The sequence below is a fragment of the Mytilus galloprovincialis genome, chromosome 13 (assembly GCF_965363235.1).
Source record: "Mytilus galloprovincialis chromosome 13, xbMytGall1.hap1.1, whole genome shotgun sequence".
Classification (NCBI taxonomy): Eukaryota; Metazoa; Mollusca; class Bivalvia; order Mytilida; family Mytilidae; genus Mytilus; species Mytilus galloprovincialis.
Window position 1 is genome coordinate 47,300,397 of NC_134850.1, and position 9,302 is coordinate 47,309,698.

The window sequence follows — 9,302 nt, forward strand, 5'->3', positions numbered from 1 at the left end:
GTTATGGTTCTTGAAAGATTGAAAAATGGAGTTTCCAGTCGTGTCCCTGCATTTACGCATGAACTGTTCTACCTAAGCTTTCCAAATTTTAATATGTTGTTACTGATGACAAAATGGAGATCAAGTCCAATAATGGCGATTTTGACTTTTACCGTTCAGGAGTTATGGTTCTTGAAAGATTGAAAAATGGAGTTTCCAGTCGTGTCCGTGCATTTACGCATGAACTGTTCTACCTAAGCTTCCCAAATTTTAATATGTTGTTACTGATGACAAAATGGAGGTCAAGTTTAATAATGACGATTTTGACTTTTCCGTTCAGGAGTTATGGTTCTTGAAAGATTGAAAAATGGTGTTTCCAGTCGTGTTCGTGCATTTACGCATGAACTGTTTTACCAAAGATTCCCAAATTTTGATATGTTGTTACTGATGACAAAATAGAGGTCAAGTTCAATAATGACGATTTTGACTTTTACCGTTCAGGAGTTATGGTTCTTGAAAGATTGAAAAATGGTGTTTCCAGTCGTGTCCGTGCATTTTCTCATGAACCATTCAACCAAAGCTTTTGAAATTTTTATATGTTGTTACTGATGGCAAATTAGAGGTCAAGTTCAATAATGACGATTTTGACTTTTACCGTTCAGGAGTTATGGTTCTTGAAAGATTGTGAAATGGCGTTTCCATTCACGTTGTTGCATTTACTCATGAACCATTCAATCTAAGCTTTTCAAATTTTAAGATGTTGATACTGATGACAAAATGGAGGTCAAATTTGATACTGACGATTTTCACTTTCACCATTCATCAGTAATGGTTCTTGTGATATTGCCAGGACACAAATAAATATTAATAAATCCGGTTTGCTGTCGTTGTGACAGCCTCTTGTTATAGATTTGTTTTATTACGAAATAATCCACGATTATCCTTATAATGTCCCTCCCCTTGAGCACAAAATAAAGAATACCATTTATGAACTTAGCTCTGCTTCATATCTAGGCTCTCTATAGAAAAAGACAGAGATAGGCAGTGAGTAAGGTTTGTTTGAGAACATAACTACGACAAGAGATGACTTTTTTCTCATTGTGAACTTTCCTAATTAATGTAGAAACATTCCAACAGCTCCTGCCTATTGAAAATGGATCTTCTGATTGTGCGGTAGTCCTGGTATTGTTTTTTCTTATCCAGATTGCTTTAAAAGATGATTTCTGTTTTCAGAAAATCTACTGTACTCAAGGGGTTTGATAATGAAGTTTAAGTCATCTTTTTTGAAGTATTACGGTTGTAATTATGGCATGGTTGTTCATTATTGAATGTTTGTCTCACAGTTGATCACGGATACGTTCTATTTATCTTACCCACAATTCAATTATCAAAATGTTTGAGCATAAATTTATTATCATGTAATGCCCTTCAATCTTGTACGTTATGTGGACTTTCGACTGATGTATTTGTTCTCACTTTAGTCTTTTGCTGACAAAACCGGTATCTGACTTAGACAGTATATGCCTGGCATCTTTGAAAAGTTTTAAGACAACTTAGTTTCGCCCAATTTTGATGGGATTCATGTTGTCCGGTCTTTAGTTCAATACATTACACGTCTTGAGTTTTTGTAAATGTATATTTACATTGTTATTTGTTCTTAAAACGTCCTGTACCAAGTCAGAAATATGGCAGTTGATACCGACAGTCCGTTTGAATATATGTTGGAGTTTGCTCTTGTTGGTAGTTCATTGTTTCTGTTGTTCCGTAGATTTCCTATTATAGATAATGTTTTTCCTCGGTTTGAGTTAATTAGCTCAATTTGATGTTTTATTAAATAAAATCGAATCATGACTATTGACCAGCGGTTAAATATTGTTGCCTTTATTTAATGAAAACCCTTAGATGCATTGATTTCAAACCGTGGAAAATTTAACAGCTTAATGGAAGAAATGAACATAACATAATCTTACGCTTTATAAATGAATTATTTTTAACAACATTTGAAAACAATTAGAGGAATTCTAAGGAACACTGTAATATTTGAGAAATGGGAATTCCGGGTTTGAATATATTTCACATGCCGGGCAACAGCAGATTGTAAAAAAATGTCAACATTTCAGTTTCTACTTGTGATAAAAAAAAAAGCTTTTTAATGGATTGGTAAAAACGCTCTAATAGTTGATGTGTTCCCTCAATTTTAGTTTGTAACCCACATTTTTTTGTTCTCAATTGATATATGACTTTGAACAGCGGTATACTATTGTTGCCTTTATTAAACTATTAATGAGATAAATATAAAAAAAAACATTTAAATAACAACAACATCTTTAATCTCTGAATTTACAAATAGTGAAAATAGATATATATGTTTAACAAAACAATTTCTTTTCTTTTTCAAGATGGATACAATTCAAAAACAGATGCAACCACAGTCAACTGGTAGAAAATTTTTATTCGGAAAGAAAAAGAAAGTGGATGAAAGTAAGACTGAACATCTACAAGAACAATTACGTGAACTGAGTGAAAAAATGCAAACAATTGATATAGACATAAGTCGTAAGGAAATGTTAGACATGAATCAAAATAAAAAGCCTCAATATCTCATGCATTCAGACGATTCTTTACCATTCAATGACGGCATGTCATCCGAAAGTCTGGACAGTGAAAAGAAAGATGACGATTCCATTCGTGGGAACAGTTTAAAATTGAAAAATAGTGTTCAAAAGTTTGCTCAAAAGACAAAAAGATCTTTAAAAGGGAAATCTAAAAAGCAACATTTTGAAGTGCCGAAATATAATGGTTTAGTGACTGCAAATGGTGGTTCGAATGGAGCTTTAAATATAGATCTTAGTCGAGATGATGATGACGACGACTCAGATCAATCGGATCAAAGTCCGAGGAAATCAAATAACAGTCTCATAGATCTTACAAAGTCAAGGAATAGCACATCATCAGATGATGTTTTTGAAAACAGTAAAAGTGATACATCGTTGTCTCCAAGAAAGGAAATTGATCCAACCGTATTAGCTGAAATTGATGTAAGTCTTCTTGTAATTGAAGTAAACAGCCAAATGATTACCCAAAAACTACAAGTTTGTGCCTAAAAACATTTTAAGCTAACACAAGATTTTTGGTAACAATCCATGATTGATAAGAAATTTTTTCTTTTTGTGATAAATTCGTTAAAACAATTTGGAAAATCAATGAATTAAATCAAATGTTCATATGTTAGAGAAATTATTGTGGTTAAATGCTTTCAAGAGATGTGTATTCATAACATAAACTGTTATGTTAAATTGTCGTAAATGACAGATAAGCGTTTTTATGCAAAAAGTTTTATTTGTACATGCTTTTTAAAATGTCAAAATTAATTTCTCACTCTTAATAAATGTGGTGCAATTAAAGCACTTTTCTGTATTTTTCTGTCACAGCCACCAAATTTATACATCATTATTATCATTTACAAGTCATATTTTTAAGATTTCATATTTAACAGGTTTTTTTAAAGTTCCATTTAAATTTGAATATATGAATATGGTTTTTGTATGTTTGTTGATTTGTCAACTGTTGTTTGTGTACTACTGGATCAAGCCTTTTACAAATCAAACTTGTGCAATGATACGATGGGATAAGTTATTAATCTCACCAGAAAACAGCAGCTAAAACATTCGCATGCATTAGAAAGAAAATATGTGTCTTATAAATCAATGTTCCTTATTCGTTTGCTTAACCATGACATTAACTCAATAACATTTTATTTCTTTTTGTCATAATCAGTTGAATATAAGAAAATGTTCAATCATAAACTTTATAAAATTTTATATTTTTGCAGGCCTTTGAAGAACTAACGAGACAAGTGCTTAACGCTAGAGCTGCCCCTACATAGGAAGCAAAATTTAATGTGAAGAAAGAAAGACAACTCTGTTTTTAACGGAACAGATAATCTCATTTGGTGCTCATATACAATTTGCATTTTATTGTTGAATTTGTGTTAAGACATGTACATTCGAACATATGTACAAAATAGTTTTTTGACATCCATTCATGATACGAGGTACACATTATTTTACTCATTGTTATGCATATGTTTTGTAACTTACATATTAAACGTTATTATCGTTTCTGGATTTTCTTGTTATTAAAAGATGGTAAACCAACGAGAATGAACTATAAAGTCGTATTATACTGTCATCTTAACAGTCGGCATTCTAATGTGAACCAATTGTCCCCCTCTTCTTACTGACTTGTTTATTTATCATTATTAGGCTGACTTCATACAGGAACTTCTTAGGAAGAACGATAAGAAGTAAGCAATATCCTTTAACTTTACTTTCCGCTATATATAATGTTCTCTCACTAAATTATATAAAATTTGGTGACTATGTTGAACGCATCTATCCCTTCGAACTAGAGATAAAGGATACAACAGATACAGTTAAGTCGGCCTCATACATTGACTTACATTTAGAAATTGACAAGGAAGGTCGGTTGAAAACAAAACTTTACGACAAAAGAGATGATTTCAGTTTCCTAATTGTAAACTTTCCATTTCTAAATAGCAACATTCCAGCAGCCCCTGTATACAGAGTATATATCTCCCAATTGATACGATATTCCCGTGATTGTATTTCCTATCATGATTTTCTTGATAGAGGGTTGCTGCTAACAAGTAAGCTATTAAACCAAGAGTTCCAAATGGTGATCCCAGGTGCTCTGGAAGGGTAAGCACATCCTGCTCCACATGTGGCCCCCGTCGTGTTGCTCATGTTATTACAAACCCGTTAAATAGTTTATTTTGTAGGTCCCATTCATGCAAAGGGGTGAGGATTGAAACTATCCCTTCGTAAAGTTTACGGACGCCATCACGTGTTGATTGATCATTATGGAATAACCGTTTCACAGATGATATCGGATATGTTCCTTACGTCATTACAACAATCCTCACCCCTTTGCATGAATGGGACCTACAAAATAAGACTATTTAACGGGTTTGTAATAACATAAGCAATACGACTGGGGGCCACATGTGGAGCAGGATCTGCCTACCCTTCCAGAGCACCTGGGATCACCCCCAGTTTTTGGTAGGGTACGTGTTGCTTAGTCTTTAGTTTTCTATGTTGTGTCATGTGTACTATTATTTGTCTGTTTGTCTTCCTCATTTTAAGCCATGGCGTTGTCAGTTTATTTTCTATCTATGAGTTTAACTGTCCCTCTGGTATCTTTCGACCCTCTTTTTTTTAACATAATACAAACAAATAATCGATCTATTTTTTTATTTTTTGATAAATATTAAATGAGTCAGAATTGAAATGAAAGAAACACAAATATTTTTAACAAATATTTTTAAATTTTGAAGTAAAATATAAAACATTTACCACTAATTAGCCTCTTGTTGAAGAAACCAGACATACTTGCCAAATTACGATGCTACTGTATTTGGTGACTTTTTAAACAATCTAATCTAAATCAGAATAAAGGGATTAAATATAATTGACTTAGCATCATTCAAAAATTATTGATATGTAAAAACAGTCTAGAATTTGCCAAAAATATGATTAAAAAATGTTAAGCATCAGCGTAGAATTTAGCATCACGTAGGACATCGTTTAAAAATCATTTAGTAGGTAGACTCACCCATGTTTTTTGGTTATCAATGAAGGAGTTACTGTGGCCTGCATATGCTACATCCTCTTCATTTGTACTGATATGGGTAGTGATCTCATTGAAAATCTATCGTCATCTCAAAAAGCTTTCATCTTTATGTTTGGATGTTAAACAAGTTATCAGCATTGCTGCGTCTTCTGATGTATTCTTCAGAGAACAGTTCATACTAGAGTTGATGAAACGAATAGAAAGAACTTCACGTTCCACAAAGTGAATGAAATAATTTTCTGTGCATTGTATTTATTTTTTGAACATTAAAATAGATATAGCAGATAAAGCTTGATCTTGCCATTATTTTCACCTAGATTCCAATAGTGATGGGTCTTCTAGACAAAAAATAACATCCTTGTGTAATGTGCAGCAGATATTGGCTCTAGTATGATAAAACAAACTACAGTTACCATGGGTTTTGTTACCCTTGTTTTCTTGATAAAGAGTACATGTTTTCAAGCAAGCAGTTGAACTACTATTAGAATGTCAGAGTGGACGTCAACTATTTTGTTTTATCACGAGTGAACTTCTCGAATATATATGCACAATGGACAGATTCGTGATCACACTTACGTTTTCCAGAAAAGGTAATCAAATATGTTTCAGCGTGCACGTAACATATGACCAAATTCTCTGTATTTTCTTTTAGCAAATGCAGTCAGTAGTTGTAAATAGCCCTTGCAGTACTTAGTACATGATATGAAGGACTTTGTTTTTGGCCTTTGGTAGTTAAGCATCTTTCAACATCTGGTACCATTCCCTATACTCGTTTGCAATCCACTGGTTATTCCAGGTTTTTTTTCGATACTGGGAAACCGGATACGTAAATTATAAACGTATCGAAGTTACATATTGAAAGCCCTGGGGTCTTTCTCAATTAACTAAGGTCATCTATGTAATATGGACGACGAGAACGAGCAGCGCATCACGTACACATATAATGAAAGTAGTAGAAACAATAAATACCGCTATTGGTACTATCAAACTGCACAAATGTCACATAAAATTCCAATCAAGTATATAAACACACTTGGTAACAATACTTTTTTCCCCTTTAAACAATCATATAAAAAAAGTCTGGAAACGGGATCTTATGAAAATAGGTCTACTTTTTGTAAAGAAAAAATGTGAATGAAATTATCCAAGAAACATCGAGAGAAGTTTTTATAAAGGAGAAATCAAGAATTGAAAATTCAGAAAACAATAATCCCGAGACAAATCTTAACAGATAAAAGACAAACAAAGATATTGCACATCTATCCTGAAAAGTGCTCCGAACACACGAAATTTCATAAAGTGTTGTACCGATAATGAGAGACATTAGGTTAACAAAAGCTTGATGATGCATATTTTGATTGGTTCACAAATTTTGAAGGAAAAATATATTGGTGGACAGAAGAGTTTAATATAAAAAGTTCGTAGAATCTTGTTGAAAAAATAACCGGTTTTTCAGCAAAATAAAATGTCAGGAACAAGACAACACACAGTACTGCTTTGATATACATAATTGCACAATGGTATACTACTGTTGCCTTTATTTATATGACAAATTACATACGAAGTCACTTGTATTGTTCTTACATCTTAATAATTCAGTTTCTTCATGAAACTACTATATTTACCATTTATATCTTAACTGGATATTGATTTCGAATGTTTATACCTTTTATTCGGTGTCCCTGTTGTCCCTTTGTTTTCCTCTTGTGGTCAGTGTGTTTCCCGCGATTTTTTTAGTTTGAGGCCCGATTTGTTTTATCTCAATCAATTTCTTACTTTTGAACACCGGTATACTACTGTTGCCTTTATTTATACATGAATCTAGATTCATTAAAGAGTTTTATTTCACATTAAAATGAGCAGTATGGGTGTTTTAATACCTTAACAAATAAGAAGAAAATAGCTTCTTTCTAACCTGTCAGTAAAAAAGAATACAATGCCTGGAAATCATCGCAGTCAAATTATGCCTATTTTAAGGTGTTTCTTCTTGTAAAACACCCCTCGTGGTGTCAGGAATTCCCAAAGAAAGACTTCCTTATGATTAATATTGACTACCCTCGGTGTGTTATATAACAAGAAACACCTTAAAATATGCATCATCCATAACATAACTCAAAATCAATGTGCACATGTAAAACCTGAAAGCCACGGAACAGCGATTTAATTGCTGGTTCTCATCTAACCATCACAATGAAAACGTTAACAGTATCTAAAAACGTCTCCCTTGCTATCACTGCAGTTTCAAAGCAGCCTTTCGCACCGGTTTAAGCGGAGTGTTGTGTTAGATGTCGATCACGTTGCATCTCCGCATTGAAGAATAGAGCTGCAGGGTTATATCAATAATAAAAAAATATATCTTGCTAAGAAATCCAACTAATACCGGTACCGATTATAAATTATCCGACATTGCAAATACGGAAAGCAATACAAACATTTAGACAACTAGTAGACACATCACGGTATTTGATACATTGGCATGGAATTACGTATGAACATGGCAAATATACGTTTGGATTGAATAAAAAGAAGAGCATACACCTCTTGCACGGTAAAGTATTATACAGCCTCCACACAGCAAAACCGATAGCAAAACAGATCATAAATATGTTGGAATTACGCATGCATAACAATTTCAACAATTAAATTATCAAAAAAAAAAAAAAAAGGACACGAAGAAGAGCACATAAGAGAACTCATATCTAGAAATATGCTATAATTGTGCAAATATAAGAGCACACACCCAGGCGCGGATCCAGGGAGGGGGGGGGGTTCCGGGGGTTGGAACCCCCCTTTTTTTAACGATCAATGCATTTGAATGGGGACATGTAGTTGGACCCCCCCCCCTTTGTCCTGGGTTAGGAACCCCCCTTTTTAAAATGGCTGGATCTGCCCCTGTACACCCCAAACACGGGGAAATATTTTACAGCCTCCATTCAGGACAAGAAACAACTAAAGAGTGAATGTTTTGAAATAACAACCAATGACACAAAATCTTTAACTGCTCTAAGACGAAAATAATAATCTCTCTCAAGGGAGTTATATTGGGTATATCTTGGATATGATATCAACTTAGTAACACATACTGCGTATGATGGTGCCACTGGAACCATTATCCTTGCATCAACATGATAGGTTCACTACAGAAGAAAATAAGTCTTGTAATATTTCTGGCGCCTTCATTCTGCTATCTTTCTTCTCTGATAAATTATATCATGCTTTTATAATATTTTACATTATTTCTTCAGCACAAATTCTGCAATCTATTATAACATACCACGTATATACTTTGTTTTAAATTCTGATGTGTATTTACTATGTACAGCATCAGTCCATAGGGGAACAGGTCATTTTTATAAATTTCCTATTTACAAAACTTTGAATTTTCGAAAAACTAAGGATTTTCTTATCCCAGGCATAGATTACCGTAGCCGTATTTGGGACAACTTTTTGGAATTTTGGATCCTCAATGCTCGTCAACTTTGTACTTGTTTGGCTTTATAAATATTTGTATATGAGCGTCACTGATGAGTCTTATGTAGACGAAACGTGCGTCTGGCGTACTAAATTATAATCCTGGTACCTTTGATAACTATTTCTACGTATTCTATTTTCAACATTCTCTTTGATAAATATTATGAATACGGTCCTCTTCCTTATATTCGTTTATATTT

The 9,302-nt window shown here is 33.3% G+C and overlaps 1 protein-coding gene across 7 annotated transcripts in view; it reads left to right on the plus strand.

Moving 5' to 3' along the window:
• Positions 1-4,100, plus strand: part of LOC143057152 (uncharacterized) — a 77,408-nt gene extending 73,308 nt beyond the window's left edge. For all 7 annotated transcript variants that reach the window (XM_076230393.1, XM_076230394.1, XM_076230397.1 and 4 more), the window contains 2 exons: positions 2,379-3,017; positions 3,812-4,100. In XM_076230393.1, the coding sequence (XP_076086508.1) occupies positions 2,379-3,017; positions 3,812-3,865 (693 nt within the window). In that variant the 3' untranslated portion in view covers positions 3,866-4,100. The remainder of the gene's footprint in view (positions 1-2,378; positions 3,018-3,811) is intronic.
• The last annotated feature ends 5,202 nt before the right edge of the window (positions 4,101-9,302 follow it).